General features: G+C 52.1%; 1 protein-coding gene and 1 long non-coding RNA gene across 2 annotated transcripts in view; one reads left to right on the top strand and one right to left on the bottom strand.

Moving 5' to 3' along the window:
* Positions 1 to 16,865, bottom strand: part of SNX29 (sorting nexin 29) — a 173,090-nt gene that overhangs the window by 140,318 nt on the left and 15,907 nt on the right. Inside the window, exons 2-3 of the mRNA XM_029949831.1 lie at positions 13,316 to 13,380; positions 11,052 to 11,104 (exon numbers count right to left, since the gene is read on the bottom strand). Coding sequence (XP_029805691.1) covers positions 11,052 to 11,104; positions 13,316 to 13,380 — 118 coding nt within the window. The remainder of the gene's footprint in view (positions 1 to 11,051; positions 11,105 to 13,315; positions 13,381 to 16,865) is intronic.
* Positions 14,677 to 15,968, top strand: LOC115300139. The gene is made up of 2 exons (XR_003912513.1): positions 14,677 to 15,027; positions 15,624 to 15,968. It is a non-coding gene; the product is annotated as an uncharacterized LOC115300139 (long non-coding RNA).

The raw sequence follows: 16,865 nt of genomic DNA, 5'->3' as shown, positions 1-16,865 counted from the left end.
ATATGGACGACACGTCATCCACAGTCCCCCCCATATGGACGACACGTCATCACGCTCCCCCCATTTGCTCGCACCTCCTGACACCTTCCCAGTCGCTACCCCTGCCCGGGAGTCCCACTCTGCCCACCTGACCACCAAAGACCCAGGGCCCACCTCTCAGGACTGGGCTGTGTAATCGTGACTACAGGCCTCCTTGACCGTCCACCATCTGCATGGCCGTCTCCCGGGCCCAGTCCTGGGATCCCTGAGGACACGCACAATCTCGGCCCACTTCCATCCCTGACGCCAACACACCAGTCTACCAGGAGATGACTGCTGGATGGCGGAATTAGTGAGCGAACGTTCTAGCCTTTAGTTTCCAAACTAGCCCAAACACTGGTGTGTCGAGTCATACAAAGGCAGTGTACTGAGTTTCAGTAAGTGCTTACTGTTCCATAGAAGGCATTGGGGACCATGATTATCATCTGATTTTCCGAGCGACACAAGAGAGGCCTGGAGGAGTTAAACAAGTCCAAAATCACACAGCTGGTGACTGGTGATCCGTGGCCGGGGCGGGCCTCTACATCAGAGCTTGGGCTTCATGCTCACGGCCTCTCTCCACGATCCTCAGGACAGTGATGATGACCATGGTGGTGACAGTGCCTGCATATTGTTTCCTAAGGGCCAAGCACTATTTTCAATGGCTATAAATATAAACAGTACAAATGCTTATTGAAATTCAGACAGGGGAATGTGCTCAGATTTGCTAAATGCCCTAGAGCTCCCCAATAGCTAAAAGTAATTTTTTTCCAAAAAGAAATCAATTCATTTGGTCAATAGAGTAAAATAAAAGAATATATAATGTGAAGAAACATATATACAGGGGCACCTGGGGGACTCCGTGGGTTAAACATCCAACTCCGGCTCAGGTCACGGTCTCACAGTTTGTGAGTTCGAGCCCCATATCGGGCTCTGTGCTGACAGCTCAGAGCCTGGAGCTGCTTCAGGTTCTGTGTCTCCCTCTCTCTCTGCCCCTCCCCCTAATGAGCGTCTCTTTCTCTCTCTCTCCCTCTCTCTCTCTCTCTCTCTCTCTCAGATAAATAAATGTTAAAAATGTTTAAAAATGTTTTAAATATATATATGTATATATATATATATTGCAGGATATATATATGTGTATATATATATATATATATTCCAGGATACATATGTATATATATATATATATATATTGCAGGATAAGAAAAATTAGAACATCCAGTCAATACCTCAAACTAACAGGTTGGGAAGAAAGCCGTGACAAATAAAAGACAAAAATCACATGATAAACATCCAGAGACCTTAAAAAGAGGAAAAGCAATGCCTGAAAAAGCCATTTGGTTTCGTAAGTGTCCCGAGAACACAGAAGGACCGCTTCCAGCTAGGCTGAGAGTAACGGCAGGGATGGCAAAGAGCAGCCAGTTCTGCTTTGTAGCTTCCTGAAAAGTTCACAAATGTTTCCAACTCTTCACATGTAAAGAAAAATCACCAAAGCAGATCCCTCCTCCCTGGCAAGCTTTGAAAGGAGAAGAAATGCACCTCTCTCTGATTTCTCCTAACTGTCCCCAAAAGGATCACAAAAGTGTACAACTGTTACACATTCTGAGACAAATACCCACAGCCCGTCCATGGCCACCGTCATGGCAAAGAGGCGAGTGTGCAGAGAATATTTACCAAGTATCAGGACACTTTACATAAAATTACAATGATGGTAACAATAACTAACAATTTCTGAAACATACCAGCTGTCAGGCTCCTTATAAACTGACTCACAACTCCTCCAAGTCAATAAGGGTACTGCTGTCCCCATTTACAGATGAGGATGCTGAGGCACAGGAAAGGCAAACCTTGCCCACAGTCCACCGCGACTCGGTACTGGCGACACCAGGATTCAAACGCTGAGCTCCAGATCCCACACTCACCCTGCCGGCCCCAAGTTTGGGAGGCTGTTGATCACTCCAAGGGACACCTTAGATGGCGTTCTGGGATTCCACGGAGGACGGAGATGCTTCTGAGGACCAGGAATGCATCTAGCCCTTGAGGTAACTTCCGACGCCTGCTGAGTCCTCAGGCCGTTATTTCCAGAAGGCAAACCATTCAAAAAATACGTTACAGCCTCTCCAGAGCCCAGCGTGACTGACAGTTCGTGGAATAATTTTAACAAAGCCCAAGAATGAATATTTGTTCTGAGGGCAAAACAGAGCAGGACCACAACCCCGACAGAAAGGGGTGAGGACACCACGTGAGCCTGGCGACTGCCCCGACGTCCGCCCGGGCAGCTTTTGGAGGACAAAACCCGGGGCCCGGAGCCCCGCCTGTGATTCCCTCTCAAACGGTGTTGGACACTTGACAGGGGGACCGTGGCACCTCGCTGTGTGAGCTCCCCCCTACACGCTCACACTCGGCGTGTGCGGTTGTGACCCTGCGTCCCACCCGCCAGCGCTCCTTCCCAGACTTGAGCCATTCACGGACTGCCGGGCAACTTCTGTCACAGCTGCACACAGTACCCTCGTTTACACCCGCATTCACTTGTCCTGGGTTTGACTCGTGTTGCCCATGGGAAGAAGCGTTTTAAAAGGGAAAACTCGGGGCGCCTGGGGGGCTCAGTCAGTGAAGCATCCGACTTCAGTTCAGGTCATGATCTCACGGTTTGTGGGTTCAAGTCCCGCGTTGGGCTCTGTGCTGACAGCCCAGAGCCTGGAGCTTGCTTCAGATTCTGTGTCTCCCTCTCTCTCTCTACCCTTCCCCACTTGTGCTCTGTCTCTATCTCAAAAATAAATAAACAAAAGAAAGAGTTTTAAAAATAAATAAATAAAAGGGAAAACACTATTGCTGTGGCAAATGGAAGCCCAGATGGTGGGCCCCACAGAGTCGATGTCCCGCCCAGCCTGCTGGAGGAAGACTAAGTCCAAGGCCTCTGTTTAAAGAAGAGGAGGAGAGGGGGCACCCGGGTGGCTCTGCCGGTTGAGTGTCTGACTTCCGCTCAGGTCATGATCTCTTGGTTCGTGGGTCCAAGCCCCGCGTTGGGTTCTGTGCTGACAGCTTGGAGCCTGGAGCCTGGAGCCTGCTTCGGAGTCTGTGTCTCCCTCTCTCTCCGCCCCTCCCCAATTCATGTTCTGTCTCTCTGTGTCTCAAAAATAAATAAACTATAAAAAAAATTTTTAATAAATAAAATTAAATTAAAATAAAGAAGAGGAGGGGGTGCTGGACACGCATTACTTTGAACTGCAGGATCCTGCTGTCTTTGTAGATCAAAAGGATGAAATATCAGCAATATCATTTAATTCAACCTAACATCAAGACCAAACCAGGTCCCTCCCCCAGTGCAAGTGAGACTGGGGAAGAACAGGTGAACCAGTAGCCACTAGACAACTGAAAGGAACTTGATGCCATGACATTTAACACTCAATATTCAAGTCTATTTGGAAAAACTGTGTTATTAGGAAAAAAAGAGGGGCTATAGTGTCAGAGATAGGACCATAGTAGGTATACAAAGCCTCTCCCCAGTCCTGTTCCACCACCCACAAGCCACGGACCCGCCGAATCAAAGCACGTGCTCCCGCACCAGCGCGTACTAGATACTAAGTTAATGCTACAAGAATGACCAGCCTCCAAGGTTTTACACCTGTGAGAGTAGGGAAATCACCCCACTCGCGCCTGCCAGCCCTCAGGGTCACTGCAAGGATCAAATGAGACCGATCACGTAGACATGAGTCTTTATTTTTTAATTTTTTAATGTGTTTTTTTTTTGAGAGAGAGAGAGAGAGAGAGAGAGAGAGAAGAGTGCAAGCATAGGAGGGGCAGAGAGAGAGGAGGGAGACACAGAATGCGAAGCAGGCTCCAGGCTCTGAGCTGTCAGCACAGAGTCCAACATGGGACTCGAACTTGTGAACTGCGAGACAGTGATCTGAGTCCAAGTTCACAGCGTAACCAACTGAGCCACGCAGGCGCCCCCAGACATGAACACTTTTAAACCACACGGCACTGTCACAGGAAAGACTGTCACGACAATGCAGCAGCACCAGGGGACAGCGGTTGGGCATGATGGCCTCCCTGTCTGTGTTCGCTCATAACAGCACCCAGACTTCATTTGGAAGTTCATTTCTTCCTCACTGGATCCTGTCTTGGGATGGTGACCCAAGTAGCCACCTTGCTCTACACAAGCCAGCAGGAGCCCAGGAAGCTCCTTCAGCCAAATCCTACTGCTGGTGGCCAGGAGGTGGTCATGTGACCCGAGACTGGCCAATCAGGTGCTTCCTCCCTGGACCATCACTCTTGAGCAGAGTCACTCCGGCACCAGGACCTTAACTAGACCAGCATGGCTGCTAGGAAACCACTCCTGGGGCCCTAGTTCCAGCACAGGAGCCTTCCAAAGGTGTCTTGACTCCTTCCTGATTCCAAACCTGCCTTCCATCAATCCTACACGCTCACAACATCGTTAGCTGGAGGCTTCAGCCGCTCGTTGCCCAAGCCCCTTGGCAGATTCAGCTGTGGGCCCTCCTTTCAAAGGCTCCTCCTGGGGTCTGTCCACCCAACTGGAATCCAGCTGGGACCCTCAGCCAACACTCACAGTTGAATTTTCCATTGCATTCAAAGATCACACCTGGCCTTTTAAGAAAAAAAATCCCCAGGGCACTTGGGTGGCTCAGTCAGTTGAGCATCCAGCTTCGGATCAGGTCATCTCACAGTTCGTGGGTTCCAGCCCCACGTCGGGCTCTGTACCAACAGCTCAGAGCCTGGAGCCTGCTTCAGATTCTGTGTCTCCCTCTCTCTCTCTGACCCTCCCCTGCTCATGCTGTCTCTCTCTGTCTCTCAAAAATAAATAAAAAACATTAAAAAAAATTTTAATAAAAAAGAAAAAATCTCTTCCAGTTAGATCTTAGTAGTCACTGTTCTTAGCTTCCTACAGGACAACGATGCGGGAAGAGGCATATCTAGGGAGCTCCATTTTCCACACCGGGTCTAAGAACTGTACCCAGAGTTACATGGAAGGAAACTTTCCATCTCCGGTTGTGCCTCTGAAGGCAAAAGAGAACATCGGGAAGCCTCACGGATTCACTCGTGCCCTTGCCTTCTGTCTGCAGAGGACCACCTGCGTCAGAGACAGCGCGGCAGGAGGCTCAGCTGAGGGAGGACATCCCCCCCACACCTCACCCACACTGCGACGTGGGGCACGGTGACACACAGTATCCGAGTTAACCCTCCACCCGGCAGGGCAGACCGGATTCTGATCACCTTCTCGGGTGTGTGGGCTTTCCCCCACGCCACCACGCAGTTCTCTGACTCCGTTCCGACATTCTCTACCTGGAGACAACATGGAGGCCCCACGGGGGAAGGTCTGTCCTGCACGGAAGTTGTCTGTGGGGCTTGTCGTGCGTGTCGTGCGTGTCTGCCCAGAGCTGCACACACACAGTCATGGGGGCTTAGCTGACGTGTGCTCCATCCCTGGCCTCAGGATCAGAACAGGCCCTTCTGTTCCCGATGCCGAGAGGGATTAACTTGCCTCACTGACTTGAGCCGGACCAGGCGAGGGAAGAGAAATATGCAGAGGCCCGGGCTCCTGGGACTGTGAGACACAGCAAGAGAAACAGAGGACAAAACAGTGTTTTCAGGGCCGCACTCAGGCTGACTTATGGCTTACCGCAGACCACACACGGGCAGTGTACGTACTGCCCTGCTGGGAATGGCTGGTTGGAAGTCCCCCCTGAGGGGAGGACACGCCCCTCGGGACGCCCACAGCGCTGTTCACCGCTGGGCGCCCCCAGCCAGAAGGTGGGACGCTGTGAGCACCCGACTGGATGTATTAAGACTTCTCTGTTCTTCTCTATGTCTCTCTCTCTCTTTACATTTACTATAACTGTTGAATTCCTTATATTCCCTTTCCCTTATAACAGAGTTTTCCTCCATGAAACCAAAAGTGCAGCCATCGTGAATTACTATCATTTAGAACAAGGTCTCAGTTCTAGGAGACTCCCCACATCCCCACAGCATCGGGTGCCGGTCACAGGCCCGGATTGTCACCTGCACTTTTTTTTTTAATGTTTTTATTTATTTTTGAGAGAGACAGCATGAGCAGGGGAGGGTCAGAGAGAGAGGGAGACATAGAATCTGAAGCAGGCTCCAGGCTCGGAGCTGTCAGCACAGAGCCCAGCGCGGGGCTCGAACCCACGAATCGCGAGATCATGACCTGAGCTGAAGCCGGACGCATAACCGACTGAGCCCCCCAGGCGCCCCGTCACCTGTACTTCTGCCTGAGCCACCACGTATCTCGAAGATACCCACGACCTCCTCTGTGGGTTAGGTTAACTTGCCAGGGCGGCTCACAGAACTCCGAGAAGCTGTACCTTCCTCGATTACGGGTTTATTATAAAAGGATGACGTGAAGGCAGGAGCAGCCAGGTGGAAGCCACGTAAAGGAAAAGAGCATGCGGCGTCCGTGCCCTCCCCAGGAGCGCCTCTCTCCCCGCGCCTACAGGCGCTCATCAGCACAGAGCTCTCTGAACCCCGTCCTTTTGGGTTTTATGAGGGTTCAAGACATGGGCATGATTGACACCGGACCTGGCAATGACCTCCATCTCCAGCCCCTCACCTCTGCTGGGGCGGGGAGAAAAGTTCCAACCCTCTAATAGCGTGGCTGGTTCTCCTGGCAACCCGCCCCCAACCTTTGGGACTTTCCAAAAGTCACTGCACTGGCATAACAGAAGACACCTTTATGGCTCTCAACACTGTGGAAATTCCAGGGGTTTTAGAGCTCAGGGCCAAGAACGGCCAAGAACAAATATGTTTCCTACTAAGTCACAGTAGCACAGCAGACCGAGTTCTTGGGCGCTGAGAAGCGAGGCAGCCCGGAAGCCAGGCACTGAGAGCCGGAGCGCTCTCACGCCAGCCTGCCCAGGGCACATACACAGCCTCCCAGCCCTCGAGTCACATTCTGTAACCACTGCCTCACTGGACTATCTTCCCCAGCGGTAGAAATGCTTCTGAATTGTCTGAGAAGCCCCAGGGACCAACATAGAACCCGACACCAGCAAAGCATTCAGCAACTAACTGCTGAACAAATGAGTGACCCAATAAATGTTTATTGAGCACCTGCTATGTGCAAGGCCCTGTGGACATATTGTGGGCAAAACAGATTTCCAGCTTGTCATGTAGTTGAACGGATATATGTAATCAATTCATCATGCAAATGTGTAATCTGAAACAGAGATTTCTAGACTATGACAGTATTAGGCCAGGGTCACAAAGGACAACCCCGTCCAGAAAGTTTGCAGATCCATGGTCCAGAGCAAGGAGAATAGATCCAGATGATCAGGACTTCGGGGTCTGGTGGGGACGGGGGGAGAACTGGTGTCAGGGATCTGAAGATTTCCCTGAAGATTTCCCCGACAATTATTAAAAGGCTTTAAAAACACACAAAACAGAAACAGAAAAGGCCAGGCCGGGGTAGCTGGAGCGAAGGGCCAGGCTGCGTCCGGGATGCGAGGCTTTTTCCAAAGAGCGAAGAGAAGCCGGGGAAGGCTCTCGATGGCAGGTGACTGTGTTCTGAGTGTCTCCATGCAGAGGAACCGGGACAAGAAGGAAGACGGGGCGGCTGGCCTACGGGAGGTGTGGGGACCGCACCAGGGTGTCAGCGGGGCAGCCAGAGAGAGGTGACCACGTGTGAGGTGACCTCAGTGCTGGGCCACTTGTCAGGGGTGCAGGAGAAGGGGGCTCATCTATCGTTTCAGACCCCACGACAAAATGCTCTTAACCGCCAGGTTAAGCTTTCTCACAGAATAAGGACAGTGATGTGGCCTTTCCTGTATGAAGGTGGTGCCACCTTTACCCACACATATTTCAAAGATAAAACCGGGACTCTGATGCGGAGAAGGATCCCTCAATGTGGGGGATAAACCATTTTTTTTAACGCAGCTTCAAAACCAACATAATCACCAAATGCAGCATAAGCGGGGGAGAACGGACTCTGGAGCCTCAGAAACGAGGGTCCTCAGACGTCTCATGCCAGCCGGGCCGTCCCACCGGCGTCTGCTGTCTCGTCTGCAGTGACACCGCCGCCCCAGACGCTGTCCAGAAGACTGCGCGTCAACACGGACAGAAGGGGCCAGAGACCTGAGAACCCCGGGGGCGCCGGGGGGTGCGGGCGGCGCAGCGTCCCGCTCTCGGTCTCAGCGCAGGTCCCGATCTGCCACTTGAGTTCAGGCCGCACACCGGGCTCTGCGCTGATGGGGCAAAGGCTGCGTGGGACCCGTCTCTCCCTCCCTCTGCCCCGTGCCGCGCCTGCGTGCGCTCTGCTCGCTCTCTTGCGCTCTCTCTCTCTCTAAATAAGTAAGTAAGTAAGTAAATAAGAAGTGGCAGCCGTTATTATTAACATAAAGCAGCATCCTCCTTTTGGTCATAAACCGCAGCTCTCACTGAAGGAATTAACTTTTTAACTTCTACTATCAAGCACAGTATTTCACCTCATACAAATTTAGTGGTGCATTCTACAAGAACACAGTCATCTAACATTTAGAGATGGATTCTCTCTCCCAGCAAAAGAACAGGACAATTACGAAAGAAAAGAAATGAAGAAGTCCTGAGCACACACGCACTCACCCATCCACACGCGGGCACGCTCGTGCGCACACATGCACGTGGCCTAGGACGGGAACTGCATCATGAATGAACAGGCCTCCCAGGTGATTCTGACCCCAGGCCAGGCCCCGTAGTAGGGCCTCAAGAACAACTATAAAATACAAATCATAAAAAAAGAATATTTACACCTATCAAAACTGTATGATATGGGTGGAAGGAGAGACAAAAAGATCAATGAAACAGAATAAAGAAATAGACACTGAGGCGCCGGCGGGGGGGGGGCTCAGTCGGTTGAGCAGCCGACTTCAGCTCAGGTCACGATCTCGCAGTCTGTGGGTTTGAGTCCTGCCTGGGGCTCTGAGAGCCTGTTTCAGATTCTGTGTGTGTGTCTCTCTCTCTCTCTCTCTCTCTCTCTCTCTCTCTTCCCCTCCCCTGTGCAGGCTTTGTCTCTCTCTCTCTCTCAAAATTAAATAACATTAAAAAAGAAAAAAAACACAGATAAATAAATAAAAATAAAAATCTCAGTAAGGATACAGTATTCAAGGACAAAGCTCTCGGTCTGGCGCTTTCCATGGCTATCTTCCAGCAAACACGTGCAGACCGACTGACTCTTTCCTTACTGCTCGTGAGCTCCTCTGCCGGGAAGGAGAGAGGTCAGGACCCAGGGCCTGCTGTCTAAATGCTCAGAGTCAAGGGACTAAAGCATTCCTAAACCAATTATTGCAATGCAACATGGCAAATTCTGTTATAAAAATAATTTTATCCATTAAAAAGGGAAAAAGAAAAAAAGAACAACTGAAACAATAAGTCAGTCTGATGATCCGATGCGACAACCACATACTGAGAAGCAAATGTGCGCAGGCACAGAATTTCTGTGCGAGAGAGAGAGATACAGACTAGAGGAGTCGCCCTTCCATCCTCAAAGCTCACAAGTCCTGTGATGCCACAGATCAGTTTAAACCCCTGGCTACGAGATGAGGCGGTGCACACGCTCTCCCAGAAGGGTCTCTCCTGAGCACCCTCCACGCGCTTCCGGACACCAGGGTTAGTTACATCAGTGGACAACAGGACAGCAAACCTCCCCGTCCGCATGAAGCTGACCTGACGACACCCAGAGACAGAAACCAACAAAACAACCAAGCCTAACGTACAGTCAGTTAGCCGGTGTAAGTGCCAGGGGGAAAAACTAGGCAAAGGAGAGACAGGACACAGGTGGCGTGCAGTTTTAAATCTGCGGCAGTTTCGGGGCGCCTGGGGGGCTCAGTCGGTTGAGCGTTGACTTCGGCTCAGGTCATGATCTCAAGGTTTGTTCGTCCGAGCCCCGCATCCGGCTGTGTGCTGATGGCTCAGAGCCTGGAGCCTGCTTTGGATTCTGTGTCTCCTTCTCTCTCTGCTTCTCCCCCACTTGTGCTCTGCCTCTCCCTGTCTCTCAAAAATAAAGAAATGTAAAAAAAATTTTTTTTTAATTTTTTAAATAAATTAATAAATAAATCTGCGCCAGTTTCAAATAGTCCCCGCAGCTCTTAGACAATGTGGCGCTCTGCGCTCTGCTCACTGCTGGTGAGTGTGTCACAGGCACGGGTCAGAAAGGACAGACCAGGAATACCAGGAATGAGCTCTGCTGGGCGGGGTGGGTGAGCGGGTGGGGGCCACCACCAGTCCCCAAGAGGACATGAGCACTGAGCGAGCGCTCCCTTCCCTTCCCTTCCCTTCCTTTGCGGGAATGTTCCTCCCGCCACCATGAATCAGCCCTGACTGACTTCACAGAGCAAATGTCTGTGTGCTTCCTACCTTTGCCAAAACATTTCCGTCTCCTCCCAGTCCATGTGAGAAGCTTACATAATTACGTCAGTCCTTCCTAGGTCACGAAGGTTAATGGCAACTTTTGGACTTTTTTTTTTCTAATCAAGGAAACAAGCAATCACAGTATAAAATATGAAGAATATCGGAAAGTGGAAAGATTCCCAATATTCTTAGACCCAGGATTACCTCGTTAACATTCTGGAATGTTCTTCCCCAGAGTGGTGGTTTAACACAGCTAGCATCACTCTGCCTCTATATAATTTTATATTCTGCCCTTTCTATTTTAACACATAATTTGTAAATTACTACATGCGCATTTCTCTGCCTCGAGCCAATGCTGTGTGGACATCAATTTAATGGCTACTTAACAGTCAGTTTACTGACGTGCTGGTTAGATTTCTGCATTGCCATCATTATCAATTACCCTCACAATAACGATGCAGAAAGGTATTTCAAGTAGTTCCTTCAGGATGGACGAGTAGGAGCATTAGGGGAGTGCAAACACTCTAGACAGGCCGTCACTGCGAAGGGGTGCATGGGGCACCCAAACGGAATCCCCTCACACTCGGCTGCAGAGACAAAACATACAGAAGCAGCTCGTCTCTGGCCGCCCTTCTGGTCTTGACAGGAGATGGGATTAGCAGCCACCCGTTTACCTGCTGTCGGAATCCGAGGCGATCTCCTTCCTCCCTCCAAAGCGGATCTGGCACTGCACGGAAAAAGAAGCCGCTGAGATTGGCATTCGGATGGGACACTCAAACATCACAGACAGCCCACGGAGGCCTCCGGGGTCATGGGACACACGGGGCCAGAAACTCCAGGTGCAGGGTCAGGGCGTCCCCGTGCCCCGGGTGCCAAGCCAAGATATGAGAGCATAGACAGCCCAGCCTCCAGCCGTCACTTACGGGAAGCCCTTATCTCCCACTTGTGCAAGGGGGAGGCTTGTGGGGAAACAATGCTAAGAGGGAAACAAAAGCACTCAACCTTGTGCAGATTGTCGGGGAAGCTTCCGTATGTCAGCAGCTGACTGTCTGAACACAGAGCTCCCAACGGGCGACAATGAACACGTACACAATCTGTGGTGACGGGTGCCTTCAGAAAGGGCCCCCAAGTTGTACTGACGGGCTATAAAATCGTGGCGGCGGATTCAAGCCTCAAACACGTCACCTGGTTGTGCCACATGACGATTCACCCAGGGCCAATACAGGTGGAAACAAACCATTCTTTCTTTTTTCACTGTGGCAAAATACAGACAACATAAAAGTCACCATTTTAACCATTTTTACTTATACCATTCAATTCACAATACTGCACAAGCGGCAGCGCTCATGACTGCTCTCTTTAAAGGTGTGCAACCTCCGCTGTGGGGAGCAGGCCCGCGGGATTCCAGAACTTACTCATCCAAAGAATTAATCGATGGATGGATGGACGGATGGATGGGTGATTTTAAATGATACATTTGTCAAAACTCATAGAACTCCACACTTAAAATTAGTGTATTTTATTTATTGCCTCAACTGTATGTCAGTAAGACTAATTTTTAAAAGACATATGTACCCTTTCACCCACTAAAATAATGAACAATAGTAATAGCAGGCATAAGCTGCAACTTCTTTCTGTTTAACGGCTACACTTGAAGTGGTGCCAGGGTGCCTGGGAGGTTCAGTCGGCTGGGCATTCAACTCTTGATTTAGGCTCAGATCATGATCTCCAGGTCCGTGAGTTCAAGCCCTGCACCGGGCTCTGCACTAACAGTGCAGCGCCTACTTGGGATTCTCTCTCCATCTCTCTCTTCCCCTCTGCTCCCCCCGAAATAAATAAACTTAAAAATAAAGTGGTTCCACTTGCTTCGTGTTTGTTCTATTTCCCACTTCCAGAACAAAGGAAGAAATGAACAACGTGGGCTCCGTGGGCTCTGTGGCCCAGGGGCTGGGCCCTTTACCGACTTTAATAAATGCAATTGCCTCCACAGCACTCTGGAGATCAGGGGCCCCGGTTAAGGAGAAGAGGGAGGCTCAGAGAGGCTGGGTGAGGGCCCCGGCACACACAGCTTGGAGGAGGCGAAGCTGGTATTCGGCTCCGGCTTCACCGGAGCCTGCATCCTTCTCAGCATAGGACACACCGGGACGCCCTGGAGGCCGGAGAGACGCCAAGTTCTCTGGGTTCACGTCGACACCCGACACGCACTTCTATACAAGTACTTGTTGTCCTACGTTGTTATTAACATGCATGTCACTATCAGTCACCTTTCCAAAATGTGAGCCACCTACAACCCCCAGGGCTGGATCCTCGTTGTGCTCCTTATTACCTTAACTCCTGAGGCAAATTATTGGACCTTTCCGAGCTTCCGTTTCTTTGTTCAAATGGAAACAACTGCAGGAACTGTCTCGGGGGCTGGCTGGAAGGACTAAACACTGGGCACTTAGCAGAGGGCCTGGCACGGACATGTGTGCACTAAACGAGCACGCTGACACCAGCCGCAAGCCAGAGCTGGCTTCCGGCCCAGCCAGAGGCCGGACACCAAAAACGGCATCAAGGAACCCGAGCAGAGCCCTCCTGGAGGGCCCGCCTGGTCCTGTCTGCCCCTGTTCCTGTGCCCAGGGGGTGCTAACTCCACCCAACACCTCGGCTCCAGGAAGAGGCACCCTAGAGCACATCGGCTTGGACGTGAGGCTGTGAAACCGACACCAGCAGTCCCCTCCCGGGACGTCACGAGGGACGGGGTCCTCTGAAGGCGTCAGAAGGCCAGGACACAGCCGCCCCTCCCTCGCTCCTTCGGGCCGCCCAGCCTGCTCCATCACTTCCGGGGAACTCCGAGCCTCACTGCTCCCGCAGAGCGGGGGGAGGCCACAGACAGCCTGACGTCCATCACCAGACCCCGTGACTCGACCTCAGAGCCGCACGTGCGCTTTCCTCTTACCTGTTTCACTGCGTCCAGCAGCCGCTCCAGCAGAAACTGTCTTCTCAGGTCATTGCTCTGTGATCCTAGAACGCAATAAGGCTTCATTAGTGCTGCCGGACACAAGCCCTTTATGGAGACTTTCTGCCACATAGGGTATGGCTGTCCCCAACGAGCATCGGCCCCCTCTGTAAGGAGATCAGGGAGACCAGGCATCGATGATCCGCGTCATCACAACAGAGTCGGGCCGTCTGACTGTCATGCATCCCAGGAAAGCAGCTAAACGCCATGTTCCCCAAATTTGAAGAACGTGTCCAGGATAGCCTAGCCCAGGCTTTCCCCAGCTGGACGCTTCTAACGTTTGGGCCGGGTCATTCTCTGTGGCGGGGCTGCCCTGAGACAGGCAGGGCATCCAGCAACGTCCCTGACCTCCACCGACCGGAGAGATACCAAGAGTGTGCGCGCGACACACACACACACACACACACACACACACATACCCTAGTGGTGGCAACAAAAATGTCTCCAGATGTTGCCAAGTGTCCTCTGGGGGACAAAACTGCCCCCAGTGGAGAACCCACAGTGTATCTACAAGATAGGTTCCCTAGTATGGCAGGCACGGCCCACTGGCTGACCTCACCGTCATCTCCAAGGCCCTTTTCCCAGGCCACCTCCCGCGGTACCAGCCACAAAACCGAATTACTCCCTTTCTCAGCAGAACAGATGCTAAAGGCTCCATTCCTCCTTCCACCCTTCCCATCTTCACTATAAACACACTGAGGGCAGCCATGCAGCAATCAGCCAGGAGGGAAGGTCAAGTGCATCACAGAGACACCAGCCCTGATGCCGTTGCACTGCTGCACCAATACCAGAAATCTCCCCCATCTCACAGCAAACAACCCTGTCTGCTCGGACCGCTGGATGCCAGGCTCTTACTTGCGGCCAAAAGCATCCCTAACCAATACACGTAGCATGTGCTGAACATCCATTTATGAGGGTCAAGTCAGGAACATTTTAAAGCACCAAGCAGACCTGTCAGAGCTCCTCTGTGGTCCCTCGCGAGGCCAGGGGGCCCAAACAACGGACACATGGTGACGTATTCTGATGCACCAGACACAGAAGGCAGTCACTTCAAATGAGACTCGCATTCAGAGGTACAGGGGCAGACGCCCCACACCGCAAGCCTTGAGGTGCCACCACGCTGCTTCTCTCTTGGGCAACTCAAGAGGGGCTTTGCCAGGGAGTACCAGCTGGGCATCACCTCAGAGGTGGTCAGCGATTCGTCCAAGTCATGGGGGGCCACTGGGCTGATAAGTACTGTGACCGTGTGTCGGGCACTTCCTGCCTGCCGGGTACTGTAATTTCCACAACCGCCCTACAAGCACGGGATGAGGACCCCCCCCCTCCTCCCAGGCCGCAGACAGGGAAGGTGAAGCTCAGGGAAGGCAGCACTGTGTGCGCGACTCACTCGGTGTTCATCTACCTTCTTCTGTGGGCCAGGCAATGGCCCAAGCGCTGGGGACACAGGAGTTAACTGGTATGCAAGAGCCAGTTTCTTAGGGAGCAAACAATGTATCAGAGAAGAAGCCAAGAGCACCTAAGTAACCCTAAAATGGGATGACATGAGAGGGTCATACTTGGAAGAAAAACCAGATGGGGTGATGAGACAGGAAGGAAGCAGGAGGCCCTGTTGGCCAAGGGGGCGGTGGAAGGCCTCTCCGCATGAATGACAGGTGAGCTGAGCCCTTTGGGAGGACCAGGAACAAGCCCGCTGAGCTATAGCAGACCTGCCTTCCAGGCAGAGCAGACAGCTGGGGGGAGGGGGGCGGGGGCGGTGCCCAGAGACAGCCTGGGGGTGGGGAGCCCAGAGACAGCCAGGAGGGAATCCAGAGACAGCTGAATGGGGTGCCCAGAGACAGCTGGGGGGGGTGCCCAGAGACAGCTGGGGGGAGCCCAGAGTCAGCCAAATGTGGTGCCCAGAGACAGCTGGAAGGGGTTGCTCAGAAACAGCCGGGGTGGGGGGCGCCCAGAGACAGCCGGGAGGGAGTCCAGAGACAGCCGAATGGGGTGCCCAGAGACAGCCAGGGTGGAGGTGCCCAGAGACAGCTGGAGGGGGGGGCGCTCAGAAACAGCCGGGGGACGGGGGGGCGCGCCCAAAGACAGCCAGGGTAGGTGCCCAGAGACAGAAACAAGCTTGGTTTCTAGTCTTCCAGAAGGAAATCAGCTGTGACTTGAGCAAAAAGCAAAAAAAGAGGAAGTAAAGATAGGACCAGCAGGCAGGGGCCAGTCACAAAGGGCCTCATGGACTGAAATAACAGGTTTTGTGTAGGTTTTGTTCTCATGTGAATTCTACTCTGTGGAGCTGTGAACCTGGGTCAAGACCATGCCCCTGGAGAGTCTATGCCAGGTCACCACGCCAGGCTCCCGCCTCACCCCAGACCCAGAGACAAAGCCAGCCGGGAGAGGTTCCACAGACACGCAGTGAAACAACTGCCTTCCCAAAGCTGCCGTGGCTATTTCTTCCGGAGAGGCTTTGAGAAAGGATGGCCTGCATGTCACTGCCACTCACAAGGCCACGCTGAAGGTTCATTCGGCACGGCTGGAGACCCCGCCTGCCCAAGACCCCCCACGCATCTCTCTGGACACCTACGTCCGTCAATAAATCCTACTCTTTGTGTAACGTGTTTGGCTTCCGCTCTTCTCTCGCTAATGCCAGGATGGACAAGAGTGGCTCTCTTTCTTCCTTCTTTCATTTACTGCATCCAACACGCTACCTGCCCTGGGGCGCTGCCAGCTGGAAACCTGACAATGTTTTCCGCCCTGAAATGCCTTTGCCATTTTGTTTTATCATACAAGGAATTTACGTGATAGAATTAGCATGTGACCCAGCAATTCCACAACTGGGTAGACAAAAAGAGTTGAAAGCAGGGTCTCAAAGAGATACCTGGATACCCATATTCACGGCAGCAGCACTCACAGTAGCTGAATTGTGAAACAGCCCAAGGGTCGATCCACAGATAAAGACATAAGCAAAATGTGGTCTAGCTACACAATGTGCTATTATTCAGCCTTAAAAAGCAAGGAAATTCTGTAATCGGCTAGATGGATGAACCTCTAGGAGTGTATGCTAAGTCCCCAAAAAGATAAATGCTGCAGGGCGCCTGGGTGGCTCAGTCAGATGAGCATCAACCGACTTCAGCTCAGTTCATGATCTGATCTAAGCTGAAGTCAGAGGCTCACAGTTGGTGAGTTCGAGCCCCACATCGGGCTCGATGCTGACAGCTCAGAGCCTGGAGCCTGCTTTGGATTCTGTGTCTCCCTCTCTCCCTGCCCCTCTCCAACTTGCACGCACATGTGTGCACTCTTCTTTCCCTTTCTCAAAAATAAATACATTTAAAAAAAAAACTTAGGGGCACCTGGGTAACTCAGTCGGTTAAGCGTCTGACTTCGGCTCAGATCATGATCTCACAGTTCGTGGGTTCGAGCCCTGCGTCGGGCTCTGTGCTGACAGCAGCTCAGAGCCTGGAGCCTGTCTTTGGATTCTGTAGCTCCATCTCTTACTGCCCCTCCC

The sequence above is a fragment of the Suricata suricatta genome, chromosome 8 (assembly GCF_006229205.1).
Source record: "Suricata suricatta isolate VVHF042 chromosome 8, meerkat_22Aug2017_6uvM2_HiC, whole genome shotgun sequence".
Taxonomy (NCBI): Eukaryota; Metazoa; Chordata; class Mammalia; order Carnivora; family Herpestidae; genus Suricata; species Suricata suricatta.
Note: the sequence above shows the minus strand (reverse complement) of the source record. Positions and strands in the feature narration are given on the sequence as shown.